Source organism: Neovison vison, chromosome 11, assembly GCF_020171115.1.
Source record: "Neovison vison isolate M4711 chromosome 11, ASM_NN_V1, whole genome shotgun sequence".
In the NCBI taxonomy this organism is placed as follows: domain Eukaryota; kingdom Metazoa; phylum Chordata; class Mammalia; order Carnivora; family Mustelidae; genus Neogale; species Neogale vison.
In genome coordinates, this window is record NC_058101.1 from 140,777,812 (window position 1) to 140,802,931 (window position 25,120).

At 43.9% G+C, this 25,120-nt stretch overlaps 1 protein-coding gene across 1 annotated transcript in view; it reads left to right on the forward strand.

Moving 5' to 3' along the window:
• TMEM154 (transmembrane protein 154) overlaps positions 1-24,037 on the forward strand; it is a 39,988-nt gene extending 15,951 nt beyond the window's left edge. The window contains exons 3-8 of the mRNA XM_044224866.1: positions 4,956-5,216; positions 5,311-5,349; positions 11,037-11,064; positions 12,388-12,473; positions 14,499-14,556; positions 23,952-24,037. Coding sequence (XP_044080801.1) covers positions 4,956-5,216; positions 5,311-5,349; positions 11,037-11,064; positions 12,388-12,473; positions 14,499-14,556; positions 23,952-23,967 — 488 coding nt within the window. The 3' untranslated portion in view covers positions 23,968-24,037. The remainder of the gene's footprint in view (positions 1-4,955; positions 5,217-5,310; positions 5,350-11,036; positions 11,065-12,387; positions 12,474-14,498; positions 14,557-23,951) is intronic.
• The last annotated feature ends 1,083 nt before the right edge of the window (positions 24,038-25,120 follow it).

A 25,120-nucleotide genomic window follows, 5' to 3' on the forward strand; every position in this document is an offset into this window, starting at 1 on the left:
CCCACCCTGATTTCCCAGCTCCTCTGTTAATGACATATAATGCTCCTGGCATGAACTCTTGGGACTGATCCCCACTCTTGGTCAACTTCTGCTTCTCCTTTCTCATCAGACACTCTCTGCACACCCAGTATTTTCTTAACTTAACCAGCCCTCATAGTGTGAAGCCTGGGCTGGAGCTATCTCGGAGAAGTTATGAGGGCAGACCTCTAAGAGTAGTTTGGTGCTATCTCCTCTCCCCACGGCACCCAACCCCCTCGCCCCTGCTCTCTCTACACTTGAGAAGGAATATGGACAGTACAGGGGTGCCTGGGTGGCTCAGTTGATTAAGCATTTGCATTTGGCTCAGGTCATGATCCCAGGGTCTTGGGATCTAGTCCTGCATTGGGCTCCTTGCTCAGTGGGAAGACTGCTTCTCCCTCTGCCTGCTGCTTCCCCTGCTTTGGGTCTCTCTTTCTCTGACAAATAAATAAAATCTTCTAAAACAATACACATTGTACAGGCACACGTGCCAACTGAAGGAGGTACAGGGGTATTTATTGTGACATCTCTGAAAATGCAAAAGAAACAACCTAAATTTCTGTGAATAGGAATAGGTTATGATACAACCAGATAATAGGGGGAAAAACAACTCCCTGTATAGAGACAGGAAATAATCTTGAAAACCAGTTTTCAAGTAAAAAAAAGCAAAGGGTAGAACATATGTAGACTTTGTTACCTTTTGTGTTAAAAACAAAAACAAAAACAAAAACAGGAAATGATACTTACATAGGCAGGGAGTTTCTCTGGAAGGCAAAAGAAATAATGGCCACCTCCGGGGAAGAAACAGGAGTAACTAGGGGACGTGGGGTAGTGACATTTCCTTTTTGACCTTAGTACCATGTGCCTAAGTACCATGTCTAAGTACTTGTACCATGTACAAGTACCATGTACAAGTACCATGTCTAAGTACCATGTGTCTAATAATTTTTAAAAATTCTAATTAAAAACAAGATAAACACTATATGTGTGGAAATGTGGAACTAGATGGGGCTTTGGGGATCACCCCTTAGTGGTACAAACTAGGACAGTAGGCCACAGAGGTGAAGAATTCATTCAAATTCCCACTACTTCGAAGTGAGAGAGCTGTGACTGGAAACTTCACTGTCCTTTGGCACCTATGCTCTAGGGAATGCGGTTTTCAAACCCCATGTAGCAGAACTTATAAATGTCAGGGTTGTAACCCAGGGCAAGACAGTCGAGACTCAGTTTCTTCATCTGTAAAATGTGCACAATAAATTTGTCATGAAGATGAAATTAGGCAGTGCCTGTTATCCTAGCTAGTTCCTAGCATACAAAGCATCGGATTAATGCCAGTTGCCATTATTTATTATTTTTGGCTATGATGGTGTTGGATGGGGCAGAGAGAGCTGGGAGGAAGGTTCTCATAGAAGCATCTGGAGATGAAGGCTTGTAAGGTAAAGAAAAATAAAATAGGGAGCGATACTGACCCCTTGGTTCTTATTTATTCAGGTAGTCACTAGAGATTCTGAGAGAGTAAATGAGGCTTCATGTGGAACATGTATGTTAGGGTGTATATGAGAGGGATATGGGGAGAGAAATGCCAGCCTTTTTCACTGCCAATTGTCACTAAAGGCCACCTGTGACCAACACTGCCCCTTATACTGAAAAATGAATGTGCAACCTGGGACCATCTGGTTGTACCATTTCTCTTTCATTCCTGAATATCCAAATGCCCTTGTTATTCCAGCTACCATATTTCCTTCCTTATTTTCTCTTCTTCTGGGGCAAGGGTCAAGTGGTGACTCAAAGCCTTCCTTGGAGGGGGTCGATGGTTGAGCGTCCAGCTCTTAGTTTTGGCTCAGGTCATGATCTCAGGGTCGTGGGATCGAGCCCTGAATCGTGCTCTGTGCTCAGCAGGGAGTCTGCTTAAGATTGTCTCTCCCTCTCCCTCTGCCCTGCCTCCCGCACCTGCTCTCTCTCTCTTTCTCTCTCTAAAATAAATAAATTTTATAAATAAAATAAATAAAACTTTAAAAAAAAAAAAGCCTTCCTTGGAGAGGTGCCAAGCTCATCTTGCTGTTCTGGGCAGCTTTGCCCACAGTGCATCCAGGCTGAGGAGGAGTCCTGCAGAGCCAAGGTTTCTGGGACCCATCCCCTCACCCTTCCCTTTCGTGACAGGAAGCCACCTCCTTATAGGCAGAGGAGCAAGGACAGGGGGTTCCCTCTCTTGTTCACCACTTGATGACTGGTAATCATCATATTCCTATCTTATCGGAAGGAAAATACTATGTGAGGTTTAACGCTCAGGTTCTGCAACTGGCCCTCTTGGGTTCAAATCCTCCTCCATGATTGCTCTGTGACTATGGGTAAGCCGTGTAACCTCTTTGCCCCACTTTCCATCTGGAAAAATGGTAAGGGCAAATGAGATAATCTGCGTAAAAGACAGAGCACAGGCCTTGTCTTGGTCAGTTCTCTAGGAAGGTTAGCCTGACATAGTGGCGGCAGCCTCAGCTCTAGTAGAAGTAAGGGAATGAGATAAAAGGCAAGTCTGGGGATTCAAGGAAGGTCTGTGAGCACTGACCTTAAGAAACAGGGTTAGAGGGCGCCTGGGTGGCTCAGTGGGTTAAAGCCTCTGCCTTTGGCTCAGGTCATGATCCCAGGGTCCTGGGATCGAGCCCTGTGTGGGCTCTCTGCTCAGTGGGGAGCCTTCTCCCCCCGCCCCTGCCTACTTCTCTCCTACTTGTGATCTCTCTCTCTCTGTGTCAAATAAATAAAATCTTTGAGAAAAAAAAAAAAAAGAAACAGGGTCAGAATCACCAACTGCACCTGCAAAGGTTCTGCTCCCCTCCCCTCACCCCCGACGTCCCATAGATGTCTAGTCATCTCTGGTTGGATTATCAGTGAAGCATGCTATTTGGTCCCAATAGCTCTGCAAACAAGGTGACTCTAATGAAGAGATTTTTCTGTCCTCTAATAAAGGACAAACATCTTTTCCTGGTTCAGGGTGATACATGATGAATCAAAGCTCTTCACATAGGTTATTATTATTAACTTATTACCTTGTTTCAAAAACATATATATAGACAAAGCCACTTACCCCAGACAGAGATCAATAAATAGTAGATATTTTTTAAAATCCTGCTTTTGGCAGAAACACGTGAGGGACACTGGTTTCTGCAGTTTGTGATTGATTCTGATGGTTTTGGGTGGCATTTACCAATGATATTTTCAAGTGGATTGTCTGTTCTTGGAGGAAACTGAAACGTTGGTCTGTATAACAACAACAACAACAACAAATTAGACTATGATCAAAAAAATGCTTTTATAAATAAAATCAGAGGAATCCATCGTCACTGAGTCGTACAGATAGACAGGAGTGACATGGACCCTGCAGGGACCCGCTCCGACGTTCTGCAGGGTGACTGACCTCTGAGTAGAGAGCTTGGCTTGTAGCAACTGACTTTTCTATTTGCACAGCACCTTGCTCTTTAGAAAGAATTTTCCCATCCATCACCTTATTGGATTAGTTTTCTATGGCCCGAACTCATATGCTCTCTTCCTTGGCGGGCCCTATATGAAGGATAAGCTATGCTATGCTATGGTAGGATGAATACCTTCTGCTTACCTTACTGTGATCACTACATAGCCAAGGTGAGGGGAGATTTGTTAGATAATCGTCAGGCTCATAGTCCTTCCCTGCCCTGGGATGAGCCCCAGGATGGCTTTCCACACAATCGTAAATTCAAACAGAATAAACTTGCTTAAAGTTTCTTAATAGGGAAAGTTCTGAAAATGCTTTTTATGAAATACATTTAAATATTGGTGTAGTTTCCTCAGTCCCTAGGGGAAGTTTCTCCTGAGAACATCGCCTTACAAACGAAGTACACGCTATGTTTTTATTTAGAACCCAGGAAAATTTCTGTCAGATAATCCCAGAGAGACTCAGTACTCTGCACTATGTGGGAACTGACATTGAAACCCAATCAGTCACCCCAGTTTCTAAGAATTCTTCCACACTGATAGGTAACCTTTTATTAAAAATTAGGACAATCTGGAACACCTGGATGGCTCAGTCAGTTAAGTGTCAGAGACTTGGACTCTTGGTTTGGGCTCAGGTCATGATCTCAGGGTCGTGGGATCGAGCCCCATATTGGGCTCTGGGCTCAGTGGGTGTCTGCTTCAGATTTGGTCTCTCCTTCCATCCCTCCTCCTCAGATCCTGCCCTTCCTCACGCAAGGGCACACACAATCACACTCTGTCAAATAGATAGATAAATAAGAGATTTTTATTTTTAAGATTGTATTTATTTATTTGACAGACGGAGATCACAAGTAGGCAGAGAGGAGGCAGGCAGAGAGGAGGATGCAGGCTCCCCGCTGAGCAGAGAGCCCGATTATGGGGCTCGATCCCAGGACCCTGGAATCATGACCCGAGCCAAGGGCAGAGGCTTTAACCCACTGAGCCACCCAGGCTCCCCTAAATAGATAAATAAATGAATAAATAAAATCTTCAAAGAAAATTGGGACAGCGTGAGTTCCTTTATACATAAGTGTTGCAAGGAAAGGAGTTCACTTCTAGTAGATACGAATTTAGGTTTATCCAGAAATGTTATTGAAATAGCATGATCCCCTATAGGAGATGTTCTGGAATATCAGCCTTGACACAACAAAGCTTCTCAATGCCCTTTGCGCAAGCTTGTCCAACGTACCTGATCAAGGCTAACCTGCCTGCATTTTGTGGAAGGTTTCTCTCCAGACTCTGATCCCATGTTCAATATACTCCCAGCCTGAGCTCCATTTACGTTTAATCGATACTCGGTCACACTGAACTGGAAAATCAAAGGCAGGGGACCAAGTTTACCACGGGATGCGTGTAGGATGTATTTAAAAATCATTGAAAAATGACATAGTAGCTTTATCTCCATGGCAATCTCAATTTTGTGTGTGTCCCTACAGATTTTTTTGAAGAAACAGAACAGTCAGCAGATATGTCCCTGGAAGAGGAAAGAAGACATGAAGATTTTAATATACAAAATACATTTGATACAGTGACCACAGGAGCACTCACTGCAAATTCAAGTTTCAGCGACTTTGACGAGGATGAGAATCAGTTAGAGTTTGTATTAATGGTGTTGATTCCACTGGTTTTATTTGCCCTCCTATTTTTATCAGTGATAATCCTTATAATACGCTATAAAAGAAAAAAAGCCAAAGAAGGTAAATATTTTGTATGTTCCCATTTCTGGACAATTGCTTCACGTGTTAACAAACCATCTGTAAAACAAAATATTTTTTTGCTTCTTCTACACAGAAACTTCTAGCCGAGGATCTCAGAGTGCCTTACAGACATGTGAGTAGGATCCTAACGCTGTTTGGAGTGGGGATTGGGGGGAGGTAAAAGAAGGGAGAGGTTTTAAAGTTGAACAGCCAGGACTACATAAAAGAGTAAATGATGACTATTCCCTTATTTTTCAAAAAGGGAATGGCTTTGGCCTAAATTGGGATTTAAAACACACAGCTGCCATCTCTGTACCTAATCCAGATGACGGCCTTATCTAATATTGGCCAAGAGGTCCATGCAGCTTTCCCTAAATTGGAGGAAACATTCAAAATGGCGAAGTGGTGGGTCGGCTTGGGATTGGGGCAGGGAAGGTTGATACCCTGGGCTCGTCTCCACCGGAAGAGGATTCTTCTGTCGTATATTCTGTGTATAATATATGATATATTCTGTATATTTCTGTTGAAGATACTGTTTTCTTCTCCATGCCCCATCCCAATCTGATTATGAAAAGACCCGAGTAAGCATGGTTCTTATTCTCATTAAAGCTATGCTAACTTTCGTATGAGATTCCTAGTAGGATGAAGATTACCAGTATCATTCTGAAACCAATCTGATGGAGAATTCCCTAGGTCAGAGATCCCTCTGTGTGTATTCAATTCCAAATCTAGGAGCAACAAATACTAGGTGTCAGGGTTTTCTAAGTCCAGAGCAGACTTGAGTACTTTTGGCTTGTACTGGTAAAAATGACTTAAAGTTGAAGTCTTTGGTTATTCCAAAATTCACTCAAGAATGAGAACATCGCTAATGAGCTACATATTGATATGTATATACAAAACTCACTCAATATCCCTCACACTCACTAACAGGACACCTCTGGCTTTGAGATCGTGCCCTTGGCCTGCGGGACTGGCTCACTGTCCTTGACCGGCAGAGCCTTTAAGCTCTCGGCAGGAGCTATAAATGGTCATTTTCCATTATACCAGCAGGTATGGTAAATGCGAACTAGGGAAGGAACACTGATGTGTGTTAGCTTTCTTGGCAAGAGCCAATATCATAGATTCCAAGGGAGTCGAAAAAACACATGTTTCACCACTGCTTGAAATTTCAGGGTGACCTAGTAACAGTGGTCACATGGGAGCTCCTTTGTAAGCTAAAGAAAAAGATAAAGCAAACAGAGATGTCTGAACCCCATTTTTTTAACCTCAGGGACAGTGAGAACTTCCTGCCTAAACCGTAGACCAGTAGCCTGTCTTATCTAACGATGTCATGGGGCTTGGGGGGCAGGATGGGGGTATCCATTCAAATATGCATGCTTTCAGGCTCTAAATACAGAAAGGGATTTTTCATGGAACTTCACCGTGAGCATCTCCAAGTTCAAAAGCCATTTGCCATCAAGCACTGGCCTCCTTCTCCTGTACATGAGTACAGGGCTCATGCACCCTGTATTGGAGCCACACTCCCAAGTATTTGCCGCTCCCACAGCCTGGCTTACATGTTCACGATGTTTTCTTACATGACTGGTTGACACTACTCTCCTGTTTGGGACTTCCTTCTTGTCTGCTTGGCAACCTGCCACCTTCTTCTTCCATGCCCAGTTCTGAAGTTTTTGTGAAGCCTTGAGTAATCACTCCCTGGGCAAAATGAATGAATCATGGCCTCTTCTCGGCTCTTACAAACTATGGTCTCACTTACGGTGCATGGTATTTATGTTGGCATAAGTTGGTGACTTGTCTTTTTTTTTTTTTTTTCTTTCTCTTACTAGGTTTTGTTCTCTTTAGGACCAAAAGAACCAAGGACTTGCCTTGTTTATCTTGTTTAATGGTGTGGTTTGGAGGTTAGAGTGTGGACTCTGGAACCACACTGCCTGGGTGGCTTTTTTCCCTAGCCCTATGACTTCTCTGATTCAGTTTCCTCATCCGTGAAATGGGCAAATCCAACACTGGGCTTACAGAGCCGTCGTGAGAAGTAAATAGATTCATCTATGTAAACCACTTAGGAAAAAGAGTAGCTGGCATGTTGTGTAGCTGCTGCTATGAGTACTGCCCCTTCTACCTGACACAGTGTGTAGCCCACCACATATATCAGCAGCCCGATAATTGTGGTTGAAAGAGCGAGTTCATGAAACTGTGTTAGCACTTTTTCTTTCTTTCTTTTTTTTTTTAGAAGAGCATCTACCTATTCCCAGAGATAAAGAGAAACTTGAAACTTATTCTTGATACAAATTGGCACTTTCTTTTTGTTTTAAATATACCTCACTTTAAGAGAAACAACACAGACATCTTAGGTTTTCAAAGCAATTGCTTATCACAAGTTTTGATAGAGAGAGCTTTGTTTGAATATTTCCTTTACTATAGATATGGATGGTTCACTGCTTAACACATAGGTGTCTCTTAAAACAAACTAAATGCTGGAAAGTTGATCATTCCTGTCTGCTGAAGTCCATATTTAATGTTATAATGCAAGTCAGTTAAAAGAGAGAGGCACCTGGGTGGAGAAGTTGGTTAAGTGTCGGATTCTTGATTTTTGGCTCAGGTCATGCTCTTAGGGTTCTGAGATCGAGCCCTACGTCAGGCTCCATGTTCAGCAGGGCACCTGCTTAAGATTCTCTCTCCCTCTCCCTCTGCACCCCCTCCCAGCTCTCTAAAAAATAGATAAAAGGAGATGGTTCAAATTAACAAAATCTGATTTAAATATTTTTTTTTCCAGTAGAAATAAAACTGTCACACTGGGTCAGACCAGCATTTTGCTTGGAAAACATCTAAAACAATGTTTTGTGGGAGGGCATGGATGACGTCCCCTCAGCAAGTTAGAAATAGGTGCATTTGTTCCCCGCCCTCCCCCATGTGAATAGAGCCTGGTGTGTTCTTCATCACCAGGAAGTAAGCCTGTACATTTGATGACAGGGGAGGACCTGGCCAACACCTGTAGCAAGAACCCTTCTTCCGACTGGCAATCATATTCTTCCTTTGGGCTTGTCCATTTCAAGTCCAGGAGAAAGAAAGTGCTGGGCGGTAACTCTGTTCTACTGTCCTTCCTAGACCTCCAGGAGTTACATTTGCAGTTGTTCTTATTTAACACTTATTAAGGGTCTCCATGGGTTGTGTCTCTACCAGAGCTGCAGGGAAAACAGCTGGCAGGAAAGCCTTACTTTAGGCAGGCTGTGACGTCTTGGCACCTGGCACGGCTCAGTACATCTCCAGAAAGATACTCTCTTGCTGAGGGTTCTGAGTGGGAAAAAAGCTTAAGCAAGCCAGTCTCCTATGGGGCTCTGGCCCCCTGCAAAGCCCCCCCACCCCACTGCCCTGCCAGCCCAGCAATCCCACCACCAGAGGTACACAGAAGAGAGTGATTGACTGTGGGGCACGGGTGGCTAAGTGGGAGTAACTGGGAACTGGAGGGGGAGGACAAAGTGGGAAGGAGGGTATGGAATGGAAGAACTGTAGGAGGAAAGATGGAATTAAGAGCAGATGGAGGTTGTGTAAGAGGTGCATTTGCCCTCCGGTTGCAAAGGGAGTAGATGGCTATTAATAAAGACATAGAGGCCAGGTGGAGTGGTGCGGGCAGCGCCTGATTGCTGGGGACATGTAATTGGTCTCCCTCCTGGCTTAATGCTCGGCGCCTGTGAGCTCTCCCAGATGTTTTTCTGTTGCCATGGTGGCTGGGCCAGGGGTAATGGTCTCAGAGCAGGGGAGACGAGGCCACAGAAGGCTCTCTGCTCTGTTTGAATACTGATTACAGGAGCCTCATGTTTGGTGCATCTGGAGCACTTTTGTAATGGGTTTTTAAACTTTTCTGTCGTCTGCATGCAGGGTTGGCTTTCGCTTGCCACAAAGCCTGCAGGCGCTCAGATTATAAAGATAAACCCCTGCCTTCTATGGTGGGGCTGTGGGGCCACTTTCTCTCTGAGAAATTAGTGTATGTTTGGAGGTTGGGCTTGTTACTAAGCAGGAAAGGAGGGGAGGGAAAGGGGGGAAGTGACACAACAGAGGGATCCTATAGGTCACCTATAGGAGAGGCTCAACTGTGCAGTAAAATCCCTTAAGGAAATAGCATGTCAATTTGAGATTTTAAAAATACATAAAAAATGCAAGATGCATATACTCCCCTCTCCCCAGTCCAAGTGTCTGAGGATCAGGCATCTGCAGAGAGCTTCTGGTTCCTACCAGGGCCAGAAATGCATAACCCAGAGGCCCTGGAAGGTAGGCAGTCATGGCACGAAACTTCCATCTGTGCCTAGCTTTCCTGGATCAACAACACCATGGAAGCTTGCCAACCCCCAGGAAATGACACCGGCTCCCGGCTTCCAGGAGCTTGGTTCCAGGTGCCTGCCGGCTGCATTTCCTCGATGGGGATCTGTGTTTCTGCAGGCCTGGCAAAAAGAGACCCCTGACTTTCGAGGATCAGGAACATCTGACTGTTCGGGGGACCTCTGCAAAGTGGTTTGCTTCTCAATGGTTTCACATCATAGAAGGTGCTGGGGGCCTATGCTCTCCAGTCACGTGTCATCACTGCCTTGTTTCTCTGGAAGCATCCATTTCCCTGCCAAGCAAAACAGAGCCAGAACTGGGGTCCCGGGGTCTGCTTCTTGCTGCACGTTCATGTGGAGCCTGATGGGCATTTGATGTCCTGTTTCCTGGTTCTCACATTGCCCACAACAACACAAAGCTGGTTTGCTCAAAGCTGCACTTTTACGACATTATGGAAGTCTGAAGCATTGGACATGAATTTAATCTGCGTTTGGACCATCCATATTAAGACCTTCTCATTTATTCAATAACCATTTACCGGGTGTTTGCTGGCTACTGTGTTAACTGGATGGAAGGTGAGGGACATCAGGGCGAACAAGACCGGCATGATCTCTGTCCTTCTGGAGCTATATTTTAGCCAGAGACAGACAAAATTAAGCCGATGAATTGATCAGTGACAAAATGGGTCAAATGCTATAAAGGAGTAAGAAAGGTGCTGGGCTGGGGAACAACAGGAAGATGGGCCCTCCTTCAGATATAGGGTGCTCCTTGAGGAGACAGTATAAACTGAGACCAGAAGGGGAGTGAAGACTCCAGCCAAGCAAGCAGCAGGGGTGAGAGCAGAGTTCGAGGAGAGCCCTTGACAGAGTTACCACAGCCTGCTCCAGGTCAAAGGCACAGTCACAGTGTTGGGCTTGATGTGTCACAAGGAGAGATGCAACAGTGATTTTTTTTTTTTAAAGATTTTATTTACTTATTTGACAGAGGAGAGATCACAAGTAGGCAGAGAGGCAGGCAGAGGGAGAGGGAGAAGCAGACTCCCCGCCGAGCAGAGAGCCCGATGTGGGCCTCGAACCCAGGACCCCAGGATCATGACCTGAGTGAAAGGCAGAGGCTTTAGCTTGCTGAGTCACCCAGTGATGTTTTGAATGGGACCTTTTGGGGCAAGGGACCAAGGAGCCATCCCTCTTGTCTCATTCCTACATGCCTTCCCTCACACTGTTTTCTTCTTTATATGGATTAAAAAAATAAAAAGGGATAAACTTCTGATTTGAGGTAAACACTCTCAGAGGACCTTCTTATCTTAAAAAAACACACACACAGATTTTATACGGATGAGGACCTCGTTTCAATATGGTGCATGTCTGACTCAGGCTCACTATTGCTCCCTTAAAAATGCTATTTGAAGTCATCTCTTATCTTCGTAAAGGAGTTTTCAGCTGTGGTTGAAATAAAAAGTTGTTACGGACAGTGAAAACTAACATGACCTTTGTATTTTCTTCTCTTTAGGTGAACTGGGAAGTGAAAACATCAAAGTGTAAGTCCTTGTTGCCTGTGACCCAGCTCAGTGAGGACAGGGATGTCAGGAAGAGGAGCAGATTAGAGAGCCACCTGCCTTTTTAGGAGTTTTTGTTCTGACACCCTTGAGGGACCCTTGAGGGGCTCTTATTTCCTGGACTCCAGGAGAGGGCCCTGAGCAGCCTACTAGGGGAGGCGGATGCACACTAGTCCTCCAACCCCAATTCAAAAATCTGGGCAAAGAACGAGGTCCTCTTCAGAAAAAAAATCTCTTTTGACTGCTAACAGTTCCAAATGCATTGTAGTTCAATACTCTGATTCTGGGTGTATTTCAAGGACGTCGATTCGTTTATTCTGGTTAAACATTTTATCACCAGGAAAGATAGGTTCCCTGGTATTAAAGGAGGAGAGCATTGGTAGAAGCCTAAAGTTCATGTGGCAGAACCACATTGGGTTGCAGGGAGAGGGGAATGGTGGGGGAGAGGAAGGAAGGATGGCACAGGGAATGGGAGGACAGAGTGAGGGACAGAGAGAGGGAGAGCGAGGGAGGGAAAGGGGAGAAAGAAGGTAAGGAGGAGAGGGATAGAGAGAGCAAGATTCCACTAGAAGAGTGTTGTGGGACCCTGTCACCACCCCTGCCCCTGCTGCCTGCCCCCCCCGCCCCGCCCCCGCCCCCCCCCCCAGCAACCGGGCTTCTTTAGACACTTTGCTCACTTCCTCCACATGGTGTCACACCCATGCTGCGGTTCAGAGCTGGTGGTCCTCCTCTCCAATACCATTTACATTAACAGGGTCTTCTTTCCCATAATTATGGATTCTGAGCCCTGGTAAGTGAGGCCGGTGGGTTTCTGAAAGCAAGGGCTCTATTTCTCCATGACAGAAAAGCCTGGGAATTGAAAGGAGAGGTGAGGAAAACAGCCTGTTCACAGTGGCCCCTTGACCTGGGGCACAGATCAGAAACCTCAAAGAAAGGGAAGTGAAATTAAGCAAGGCAAAAATGCTTAACAGGGCAACTCCCCTGAGGCTCGTCATAGAGGAAGGCTGGCACAAGTTTGTACCTTCTAGGGGGCGGTCAGAGTCTCCTGGGCTCCCTTTGAGCTCCCTCTGTGCCCTCTGTCTTTGGATCGGTGATAGAGGAAGGTTTGTTTTAGTTCTAGCCTTTCCTCCTTCTAGAGTTTGGTATGGTGAGGAGGGCAAACCCCGCCCTCCCCCCCATCTGCCCCGGAGTGTCACTCATGAGATCAAGGTCACCTTTCCCCCATACAATGTTCCAGGCTCTCCCAAAAGGAAAGGCTCACACCATGCTTCTTTGGGTTTCAACACGGTTTTTGCTTCCCTGTAGCCCCATTTTTGAGGAGGACACACCCTCTGTTATGGAAATCGAGATGGAAGAGCTTGACAAGTGGATGAACAGCATGAATAAAAATGGTACGGTCACCTAAAGTTGCTTTTTTCTGTCTTCTCTGCTCTGAGAAAACTGCGGGGTTTTGGAAATACCCATAAATCCTGGAGTGTGACGGCGTGAGCCCAATCCATGTTAGATCTGGAACAAGCAGATCATGAACCTGGGTCTGACCATCCTTAAAGACGGCCTCACTTGGTGCCATTTGTTTTTATTTTTGTGGAGCTTTTCAAATGACCTCTTTAAAGAAGAAAATGGTATTTTTTTTTATTTTTCAAGAGAGGAACTCTCCAGGTCCTAATTATCTGGAAAAAGTCAGCATCTGACTGTAGAATTTAGAGATCTATGATTTTAATCTGCATATGGTTATAAAACTTTACCACATATAGTTTACATAGATCAGTGCTGTCCAGTACAACAGATGCCAGCCGTATGTGACCATTTAAATTAAAATTTTAAAAAATAAAAGAAAGTTAAAAATTTTGTTCTTCCATCACTCTAGCCATGTTTTGAGTGTGCACTAGCCACTTGTGGCTTGTAACTACTATATTATACAGCGTAAATCTAGAACATTTCCATCACTGAAGCAAGTTCTATGGGACAACGCTAATATAGTGGTATTACAAATATTCTCCTTAACTTATTTCCCAGTTGATATCTGGCAGTAATTGTATGTGTTCCTTACATTTCCTTAAATTAATATTTGGATTTAAAAATGATGGTAGCTGTTCTTTCCTCTTTAAATTTCCTTTAGAAAGTCAATACTTTTTCTTTAAATTTAAGGATCATTTATGTATTTATTTGACAGAGAGAGACACAGCGAGAGAGGAAACACAAGCAGGGGGAGTGGGAGAGGGAGAAGGAGGCTTCCTACTGAGCAGGGAGCCCGAAACTGGATCGATCCCAAGACCCTGAGATCATGACCTGAACGGAAGGCAGACACTTAACTACTGAGCCACCCAGGCGCCCCCAATCAATAAATTATTTTTAATGCTCCGATTAAATGAATAAATCCATGATTTATTTTACCATTTCATTCGTATTTTTAGCACTCATCTTTAAAAAATACCCTGGGCTCTATCGGGTTCAACAATGGTGAAGTCCAAATCCAGAGACCTGTCATTAGAATGACTGTACCAGAGGCTTTATCAACATAAACTTTTCAAAAGATTAGAACCCTTCAGGAACTTGTATAGTTTTGAGCAGAACTGTTTTTCATAGCCCAGTATTGAGGAAAGAATGGCTCCATGGGGCATTTAAGGATAGGAGTGGGTCACAGAGATAATCCTGAAGGTAGTTTCATTTCGTTATTTTTAGTTTATAAAATATGTGTATGTAATATAATATGGAAAATGCAAAAAAAAAAAAGTAGAAAGGAGAAAAAAATACATACTACCCAAAGATAACCTTTCTTATTTCCTTTTGTGCCTGAAATCATTGTAATACAAAATCAGGATCCTAGCACACTCACTAAACCAGAAACCTGGAAAAAAGCACTTCTATTTCATCACCATAGCAGAGCGTTATTTTGACACATGCATGATGGAGGGGATGGATTTTGTTTTTCCTTAAAAGTAACTGTGGCATAATAGGAGAGAGCTCTGATGGCTTTAAGAAGGTTAGTCGTTCCTCAGTTTACTTGCGGCTTTTCGATTGGGCATCTTGACTGAAATCATTCTGCAGGCACATCAGGACCCCTGGTAAAGCTATTTTATTCCAGTGTCTAACCTGAAACATGCAGATTCTAGCTCTTGGAGCCACAGTGGGGTTCTTCAGGGACTGAATAAGCAAGCGATGATGAGTTGTGCCCTTTCCAGCCAGGCCAGAGGCGTGTTGAAGTCTTGTATCTGTGCTACTAATGCTTTTTCCATTTCAAGAGCCTTGCCATCATTAATCTTTTAACCTCTGGAACTCCCTAGTGAGGCCATTTCTGCACAAGGAACTGTACAGATCAGGGAAATGTGATGCTCAAATATATGAGTTTTGTGGCTAGAAGACAGAATTTTGGTGACTAATAATGGGTTTGCTTTTTTTTTTTTTTCCTGTCCTAGCTGACTGTGAATGTTTACCTACTTTAAAGGAAGAGAAGGAATCAAATCACAACCCAAGGTACTTCTAGTTTCCGCTATTGATGAGAGGTCTATGGGGGTGAGGATGGGAGACTATGGGTGAGACCTTTTGCTTACTGTCTCTTTGCCTGTAAATTTCATGAGACGGTTTACATGGATATATGTGTGTGTCATGTGGAGAAAAGAAAGTGTGAGTTATGGCAAATAGGAAAATGCAAAGTATACATCCTAGTGGCTCCATCTTCAGAAGCAAATTAGTGCTGGCATTTTCTTGCCCCTCGAAAGAGACACTGTTGAGTAGGCTTCCATTTTAGTCATAAAATTTTGTGATTACAACAAACTATAGGCTTGTTTAGCCTGGATGAAGAGATGTTTGGTAAGGAAAACAGATGGAAGTGGCCATCTTAAAGGGAATAACTGTACCTAAAAGTGAGCAAAATGGACATATAAAAAAATAAGGCAAAACAAAACCCCACTTGGATTGGGTTGTTTGTTACAGGAGAGAAATTAAATGAGAATTTAATAAACATATTCCATCCTACCACTAGGTGGCTCTGCTTGATAGAAGATTTTGCTGAACACTGGTAGTGTTCAGCACCCCTTAATGGTGTTTAACTGTTACCTTTTGGGAGGATGGAATGACCATGTTTGAGGTGTTGTTGATCAGAGAACTGTTTGGTCGGGACATGAGAAGTGTCGCGGTAGAAAGGATTGATGACACAGCAGCTCGGTCCCTTATCCCACATGGCACCACTGTGATTTGGGGGGCATCAAGTTGTTGGTAGGGGTGACTCAGAGGTGATCAGTGAGCAGAGAATGTGACTGAGCCTGTGACTGGGACTTCATGCTTCTGTGGGACTAAATAGAAGAAACTTTCGAGCAGAATAAACACCACCCGTCTTCTCTCCCTCCATGTTAACCAAAGGTCCTGTGCTTGTCATCTTAAATGCTTCCAGAATGCAGTCCCTTGTCACTGGGCACTCCCTGAGGCTGGAGCTTCACAAGGGAAGACTGATTGTTGATAGTGACTGGGGCAGTCAGATGGTTGTCTTCTGGACCCTTCTTCTGTACCTTTCCCTCAACCCTGTCTGAGATGTAGTTGCTCCCCCTATGTCATACATCAGGCCTCAGCTTTGACAAGGAAATCCACTTCCTATTGAATATTTCAGTCATTATTACCTCTCCAGGTATCTGCATGTTAAAAATTCGTCACTGGCTCAGAAAAGAGCCTATCCTGTTTAAATGAGATGCCAGATATAACAAGCAGAGGAGAGAAAAGAAAATGCTAGGGGGAGTATCACAAAGGAAATTACAAAGGAGTATTTTCCCCGCATTTTAATCTTACCTAAAAATGAGTCATTGTGTTATGTTTCGTGTGGGGCTCACCCACATCACCACCAAAACCCTATAAATATCTTGTTACTGTATCTCTGACGGGCACCCTCACATGATGTGAAACATCAGTGGTTTTTAGGTACCTGCCTCTTGATCTTTGAAATTGTTGGCAACATAGAAAAAAAGGAACGTTAGAGGATTATGGGGTTGTGAAAGCATCTTAGAAATCACGTTTCTGAAATATTGAAAGGTTGGTCCTGGGAATAAACTTGAGCTCATTTCTGCCTGTATGACAAAAAGCCTTAAGCTATATGGAGGGCTGCTTTATGCTAAACTATGATTTTCAAGGTGTATGTCTGCATTCTTCCATTGGTCCAGAACTATCTGGTCTCAATTCATAGGACGACAGCCTGGCTTCACCTTGTTACCTTTTGGGGAAGCCAGCACTGGCATATGGAAACAGCAAAGGTGAGTCCCCAGGCTTTGGTATATAGGTACTTTCTGATTAGTCAAAGAGCAGTACAAGATTATAAAGCAAATCTAATTGTTAGTTACTAAAAACTTGGAAAGATATAAGGCACTTAGAACAAACCCTGACACAAAATAAACTCTCAGTAAGTACTGGTATTATTATTGTTTTTATATTTTTAAAAGGTTTTTTTTTTTTTTTAGATTTTATTTATTTATTTGACAGAGAGAGATCACAAGTAGGCAGAGAGGCAGGCAGAGAGAGAGAGGAGGAAGCAGGCTCCTCGCTGAGCAGAGATCCCGATGCGGGACTCGATCCCAGGACCCTGAGATCATGACCCGAGCCGAAGGCAGTGGCCCAACCCACCGAGCCACCCAGGCGCCCTTAAAAGGTTTTTTTTTTAATTATTTATTCATTTGACAGAGATCACAAGTAGGCAGAGAGGCAGGCAGAGAGAGAAGAAGGGAAGCAGCCTCCCTACTGAGCAGATAGCCCTATGTGGGGCTCGATCCCAGGACCCTGGGATCATGACCTGAGCTGAAGGCAGAAGCTTTAACCCACTGAGCCACCCAGGCGCCCCTTATTATTGTTTTTAAAGATTTTATTCATTTATTTGTCTGAGAGAGAGCACATGCACCTGCGAGCTTGAGCAGGGAGAGTGGCAGTCTGAGGGGGAAGTAGGCTCCCTGCTGAGCAGGAGCCTGGCATGGGACTCGATCCCAGGACCCTGAGATCATGACCTGAGCCCAAGGCAGATGCTTAACCCACTGAGCCACCCAGGCATCCCTGGTATTATTATTATTAACTTAAATTTGATATACATAAATTCACTGCCTTATGCGCTAAGGAGACTCTGTCCAAGGGGCCAGGCACATCCATATCTGTGGTTGGGCATTTTAAAAAAACAAAAAAAACCAACCTTGTTATTTTAGAGCAGTTTCAGGTGTACAGCAAAATGAGCAGAAATGACAGAGGATTCCCACATACTCTGCACAACCTCCCTGACTATTGATGCTCCATACCAATTGGCTAATGTACTTTGACACATCATTGCCCCCAAAGTTCCCCACTGGCTTTTCCCTGTGAGACTCATCCTTCCTCTCCCATTCAGGCAGTGTGCTGTAGACCACAACGCTTCAGAAAGTACTCACTGGAGAGTGAGTTTAGTAGGAAACCCATGTCTCCCTCCTCTTACTACATTAAGACTTCCAGAACCCATTTGAAGTGTTCAATCCTTCTTACTGCTAGAAATATCCTCTGACACAGAACCTCCATTATATATAAAGTCCATGTGCTTCTAGAAAAAGGAGTCCATCTGGTTACCATGCTACCCTTAACGTACCACACGGGGTGTGAAGACTTTTCATTAGGGTCCTTAGTCTCAGGTTTTTCAGATCTTTTCCCACATATCCCATTGGCCAGCCATTGTTCATTACCTTGCCCTGTCCTCATGGAATGGACGTTTTCTTTGATGCTGTGGAATCTAACATTTAGCACAGGACTTTCATAAGGGCCAGAGACATAGGAAGCACTCTGGGAAGTTTACACTAGGGTTTTCACGTCTTTAGAAAATCAATAAGATAATAAAGACTTGTGGAGGAGGGGGAGTTTTATGTTGTTATTTCCTACCTTAGTATTTCTCCCCTAATTCTTACCTGTTATGCATGAGACACTATGGGAGTAGTGGGAATAGTGTCAGTGGAATAGTGTCTAGGGGGTACAGTGGGGCAGTGGGAGGGGTCTGCCTGGAGCTGAAGAGAATTCATTCAGTGGCATTGTTAAGCTTTGCCAGCACTCAGTGATAACAGAAAGCAGATCTATTGAGTTGGTTTTATTACTGTTTAAATTCTCTGTAAAGAATGCACTGCCTTATTGTCTACTCTTAACCCTCCCAGCATCTTCTTAAATGCCACTAGATAGTTGTAACCACATGAAGGATAGAATTCCTTTCATCACGGTGCTTAAGGTCTAGCCATCCTGTCCCTTCTTCCCGAGGCCTTTAGAATCAGACAGTTTCCTGCAAGTGTTTCTGTCTCGGCAAGCTTAGGTGAATAACCACAGAAAAGGAAACACAAATATTAGCCACGTGTCCATCTTCTTTCCCTTTATGCCAACTGGCTACAATGATGAGTTCATATTGAGTAATAGCATTAGGAAAGACTAGGGGAAAATTGATTTGGTTCCTTCCAAGTGGATTTAGAATTTTGAAGGCACATTAATAGCAAAAAAACAAGAAGATATTTATACAGCATTTTATACATACCAGACGCCTAGGTACTACCAACTAGGAAGTTAGCTAGTCAGAGAGGGCAAATAACAGCATACCTGTTCCGGTTTTGTAATGATTCTGCTGTTTATTTTATGATTCATGTCTGAGCTCAGTGACATAAAAATGGATCGCTTCAATATTTCTTGAGAAAATCCAGGTTAGTTTAATAAAGAATTTTGTGAATTTCTTCCTGTTTCTGCTCTTCTCTTTGTCTTTTTTTTTTTTTAAAGTATGATTGTTGATGTAGTTTTACAAAATATATTTGCTGAACACCTAGTATGAGGCTGGAATGGTCTGCATCATGCCAGTTCAACCAGTTAGAATAAGCTAATCTGTATGAGTAAACCTGGAATCAGAGAGGTTAAGTGATTTGTCCAATTTACACTGCAAGTTTATGATAAAACTCAATGTGTCTTTTAAAACTACATTTTCATTTACATTTATTAACTGGTTAAGATAAGAGACATTCCACGTATTGAAAGACAAATTAGAGATGAAAAAATAGGAGGGACATTCAGCAGCAAGAAAGACAGTCACCATGAAGTTATTAATACCTGACAGTATTTGGTGGGTGGCATGGCCATCATCTCGTACAGTCATTGACAAGACTGATCCATTAATAGTGAGAAAACAGCAGTTTTGGTGAACTGTTTTAGCTTCTCCACTCAAGTATATCTCAGTGGCCACTTCTAGTTATTTTCTTCGTGAGTTTCTTTCCTTTCTTCCTTTCTAGTTTCTCAAAAGTCCTCTAAAACTCAACAAGTATTCAATAGGAAGTATGTTTAAGTGGCAGCTGGTTTCCCTCAAATCTGAGCGCTGTCTTATAAGGGATAAAAAGTAACATCAGAGGGCACAGAGTAACCGCTTATAATCCCACAGGATGATAACCTCAAATAACACTGTTAAAATGCAGGTGTTGTACGTGTGTGCATGTGACGTGCATGTTGTGGGTGAGAGAATATGTATTAAATTTAATAAACCACAGCATTGCTTGAAGAATGGCCCAGACTGTGTCTGCTGCAGGCATGATCTATGTGTGTTAGATGAATTTTAGGCCTGGCTGTGATGATAGCCAGATGTGTGACCTCTATAAACACCCCCAACCCCATCCCCACACCTCCATCCCTACCCCCCGCCTCGTGCTGGCCTCTTTCGGGAAGAAGGGAGGGTATACTGGAGAAGAGAAAGGGAGCATGATCTAATTGTTAGGTGACTTTATGCCATATTGAGCTCTGCACTGCCCCCAAACCAAGTTTGGGAGCATCCTAACATGAAAAAGGTTTAATGCCGGTTTACTGCCATCTTCGGAGCCAGGGAACATTGGCTGTGGTCCTACGGAGGGAGCTGGTCAGGAGATACTGGTCAGGAGAACCAAGATGGCTGATCCGCTCCCGCCTGCGACCCAGGGGTGGTTAAGAAACAAGGTGTTCAGATCCGACTCTGTCCTCATTTCACTGCGAGCGCTCCAATTAAATGCTTTCTTACAAATCGTAAGATGAGGCTTTGTCATAGTTCAATTTGTTTTTACAGTTAGTAGTAGGCCTGTTACTATAAAGGCTGTTGGGGAAGCTGTCCCACATTCTTAAAATATCTATGTAACACTCTGAGAAAAAATTACTCACTATTGCCACTGTCGTCGACAAGACACTAAAGCTGCCAGAATTAACACTGAGGCAAGCAGCAGAGGTTTGAGGCAGGATCCCTGACTTTATTTGTTGCAATCGTGTGGCGGTTTGCCAAGGTATTTTTAACAGGGAACTCGAGGGTTTGCCAGAGTTAAAAACGCCCGGCCTTCCTTCATGGTTTCACAGAGATGATAAACAGCTGCCAAGGAGAGCAGGGAACACACTAACTAAATAAAGGAAGGAACGAGCGAGTGAGAATGTCTCCAGGTCCAGGTGGTGGGCCTGACCCCAGGGTGCCGACTTCCTCCCAGGCCCACACCCCTCCGGTGAACACAGGCCTGTGAGTGTTGGACACTAGGCATGACCAGATGCCCCTGAGGCAGCGGGTGTCAGCTTTGAGAGCGTCTTGTGTGGCAGGACCCGTCACCCCACTCACAGTCCACGAGCAGGGTGCCACATGTGGGCTCCCGGGCTCTTTGGTGCTCGCAGGAAACAGGTTCTGCTTGGTGGACAGTGTCACAGGCTACACCTTCGAAATGCTCACAGGGTGTTCTCAACAAACCCCAGGGAAGTACATTCTCCTCAGAAATGGGAAGTTTGTTTTTGGAAGATGGTTTCTTAAAGCCTTTGGATGTTGGAAGCAGTGTTAAAGCTTATGTTGAACCAACAAACATTTGCTAACGTAGACTCTGCAAAATAAGAATAATACATGTTCACACGTTTGTAGGTCAGGCTGGTAGAGCAGTGACTTCCTTAGATTTGCTCTTCTTCTTCTTCTTCCTCTTCTTTTTTTTTAAGATTTTATTCATTTATTTGGCAGAGAGAGAGAGAGAGAAAGCACAAGCAGGGAGTGGCAGGGAGAGGGAGAGGCGGGCTCTCTGCTGAACAGGGAGCCAGATGCGGGACTCAGTCCTGGGACCGTGGGATCATGACCTGAGCTGAAGGCAGAAGCTTAAACGACTGACCCACCCAGGCACCCCTCACTTATTCCTTGCAACAACGCTATAAAATGCATAGATTATTATATATGTTTTGCGGGTGAGAGGAGAACAGAAAACTAAGGCTAAGAAAAGTGCACTTGCCCAAGGTCACCCAGCAAGGAAGTGGCTGGACCACTTCCAAGCTCTGGCCACCTGACCCTATGCTCTTTTCTACTGTGTGAAAGAGCCACTGTTAGCACGTACTAGCATGCGTACTGCTGTAAACGCAACAGGAGGTGTTTAATACCGAGACATAAACTTAACCAAAAAATAGATGGCATAATGTAAAAAGAAACTGTTCAGTTTTATGGAGGGACATAAAAAGATTTTTAAAAATAGAGACATACTGTACTCCTGAAAGACTTCACAATGTCATGATTAAAATTAAGAGTTCTCTCATGCTTTAGATTAATATAGCCTCCAAATGAATTTAAATGTTAAAAAAAAAAGTCCAGAAAAAAATAGAGAATATATTATTATAACTTAGGGTGGGGATTGGTTGAAGGCATGCCACACAGGTCAAAAATCATATCAGAAAAGCATAGCTGTCTGGGCGCCTGGGTGGGTCCATTGGTTAAGTGTCCTTGATTTCATGGTTGTGGGACCGAGCCCCTCGTGGGACTCCATGCTCAGCAGGGAGCCTGCTAGAGACTCTCTCTCTCCCCTTCCATCACCCACACACATACCCTCTTCTCTGCTCAGTGGGAAGCCTGCTTCTCCCTCTCCCACTCCCCCTGCTTGTGTCCCCTCTCTCCCTGTGTCTCTCTCTGTCAAATAAATACATAAAATCTTTAAAAAATAATAACACTAATCTCCAGTATTGGAAAGGATGTGGGGAAAGGAAATCTCCCTAAACAAAGTGTGGAGAGGAAGGTAAATCGTACAAAATGTCTAGGGAAGGGGATAATTTGCCAATGGGCCATTCAAGCTTAGAAATGGCATTGAGTTTAACCTGGCAATTCCTCTCCTAGGTATGTTTATGCAAAGGTGACAATTGGAATTGTGCAAAGATTTTTTATACTAAATAAAAACTAAAAATCGGAAATAGACTACATGTTTAATCTCAAGAATACAGTTTAAAACATGCTTTTTCGGTCTGGTGAGACAATGGAAGACTCTGTAGCCACTAAAAAGATACTGTATATTTATTAGCAAGGAATGATGTCTTTATGTGAGTGATGGTGAGAAATGCCAATTATAGGATGAAATGCATAATATGATCCCCCTTTTTTAATCCCCTTTTTGCACATAAAGAATGTATATCTTTATCAAAGGAAGGAAGCTTGGGAGAGTACACACCAAGATGTTAATTGTGGGAAGACTTAGTATTTTTGTTTTGCTTATTTGTATTTATTTTTTCAACAAAGACTATGGATTGGTTTTATAACACTTTAGAAAATCACTTCTGTTAGAACTGCTGGGTGCAGATCAGTGCTATAGACAAAAGAGGGCTTGTGCCCACTGCTTTCCGGCTTTGTGCTACACTCTGCTTAGAGTGGCTGGCATTTCAAGGAAAGAGACTTTCTTATGTGCATAGAGATGAACTCCTAGATCTTAGAAATAATAACCTGCTACCACCCAATTTCCAAGAAATGGAACCTCCTTGCCCAGCTGAAGAGTGGTTCAGGGTCACCAAAGTGAAGGGTGGTTATCTCTGCTCTTTGGGGGGAAAAAAGTCTTAATTTTCCATCAGTTTTCCATTTCAGGTAAGTTTCGCTGTGGTACTTGTCTTTTATTCACAACTCTCTGCCTCCTCCTTTCCCACTTTCCCATCGATCGCCCATCCTTAATCACAGCTTCTTCCCTCCGTCTTTACAACGCAAACACAAACACACAACCATACACCCAATGCCTCCCCTCTCCTTACACGGATAGATCAATTTATCTATCAAACTGCTTCAGTCTTTTTGGAAACATATGCTGTCTCCCTGAGCAGGAGAGCTTGGAAGTAGGAGTCAGATGAATCTAGTCAGTTGCAGAGCATCCACGCCTGTGAGCTAAGGAGATACGAAGTTCTATTGGCTATTATCATTCAGGCACCTTCTTGGAGACAGAGGTCACTTCAAGTAGGGATGTTCTGGGATCTGAGTGATGGGACAGCAAAGTGAAACAAGAAGCTGGAGGGGTAGAGTGGCTTGCTTTCCAGGAGCCGTGGGTGGAGGCGTGGTCTCACTGGGAAAAGCTGCAGAGCCAGATACAAGGCCAAGATAGCCAAGCTAGAAACAAAAGCACAAATTAGCCAGCCGGCACAGTCATGTCCGAATACCATGTCCATAATTTATGTCTCCTCACACCCCAAGATGCCTAATGATTGAATTCTAAATGACACCGAGAAGGAACCTTTGTGGATATGAACAAAATGGGTTTTTGAAAACACGCCAGGACCACAAACTCCTGAGAAAAAACAACACATGGAAAATTTTTTAAAAGGGGGAGAAAAAAGCAATTTGGCATTGATTCATAGAGAATGGGATTAGATTTAATTAAAGGGAGGGAACCTCCAACTCCATCTGGTTCTTTCCACATCAGCACTAGGGAGGGATATTAGAGCAAGAGCTAAGGGATTATTTCTTGGCTTTCAAGGATTTCCTCCTCAGGGATCAAATACAAAAATTCAAACCAACCTTTGGTTCAGAAATGGTAAGCCGGACACCGTTGGCTTTCTGACTGTTCATGTTTTCTTGAGTCACCTCCGTAGTGGAGTGACCAGCTCTCAGTAGCTTCTTGGAAATATACGATTGTTCTGTTTTTTTGCAGTGACAATGAATCCTGAAACTGAATGGTGCTAATGTTTTCCAAGAGAAGCGGCCCCGGAGGGAGCTTGCTAGCCTGCCAACAGAGGATGAAGAGGATGCAAATTTAATTAATTTCAAATCAACGTAGACACAAGAACCTTTTGCTGTTTCTTCCAACGCCCACTCTTCCTAATGATGGCATCACCTGTACTTGGAAGAATGCACAATTGAGCAGCACTAGGAAGAAGCTTGGCTGCCGTCCATGCTAGCTGCTGAGGGAGGAGGAACCACATGGTATCCACCTCTCATCAGGGCCTCTTCCCTCCCGTCCACCCGCCTCTCATTGCCTGTACTCACTCTGGCCATGCTCTCTAGGTCTTACCTTTCTGCTTCACTCCTTGGAGTTTAAATCAGGAAGCTGTTTTATATATGGCTTCCTTCTGGGTCACCTTGTTACCGAATTAGCTCTGGATAATTTCCTCTGATTAGTCAAGTCCTCTGATAGGTCATCTGCGTTCAGCAGGAACTTTCCTCAAGGCGAGTTACATCATGGGAGAGACAGAAAACAAAGCAAGTGGTTCACTGTATACATCATCCCAGGGGCTTGGTAAGCTCACCTACCTGCCCAGAAGACATACAGAGAGAGCCTGCCATCCTGATGCTGTTTGGTGCCTTGTGGACTCTGAGTTGGCCAGACCCTTTGGGACCTTCTCTGAGGAATAGGAATCTTCAGTGAGAGAGCAAAGTAATTTCCTTCTCAGCTAAAATCACCTGTCTGTTCACATTTTCCCCAGACCTCATTCTTGCTCTCACCACACCTGCCTTGCCTATGGTATGTGAAAAGGACAGGTACACAGGGGGATCAGCTGTCAGCCTTCTTTGTTCTTGAGATCCTTAAGGTCATTTGAAACAAACCGAATAGGAATAGGAAATACCTGTGTCTGTGGCAGATATCACTCAGTGCACTTTCCTATCAGCCTGGGACAAGCCTCATGTCCTCCTCTACACAGCTCTCCAGGAGGCCACAATCAGTCCATCAGAGAGGACGTTCTCCGCCATATTTGTTGACACCCTTTACAAGAAGCGGTGGTGCAGAAGGGTCTGCTTATCATTCCCATTCATGTAAAATCATTCCTCATTTAATCCTTAATTTTCTACTTTAAAGCAATCTAGCAAGTTGGGAATCCTCAG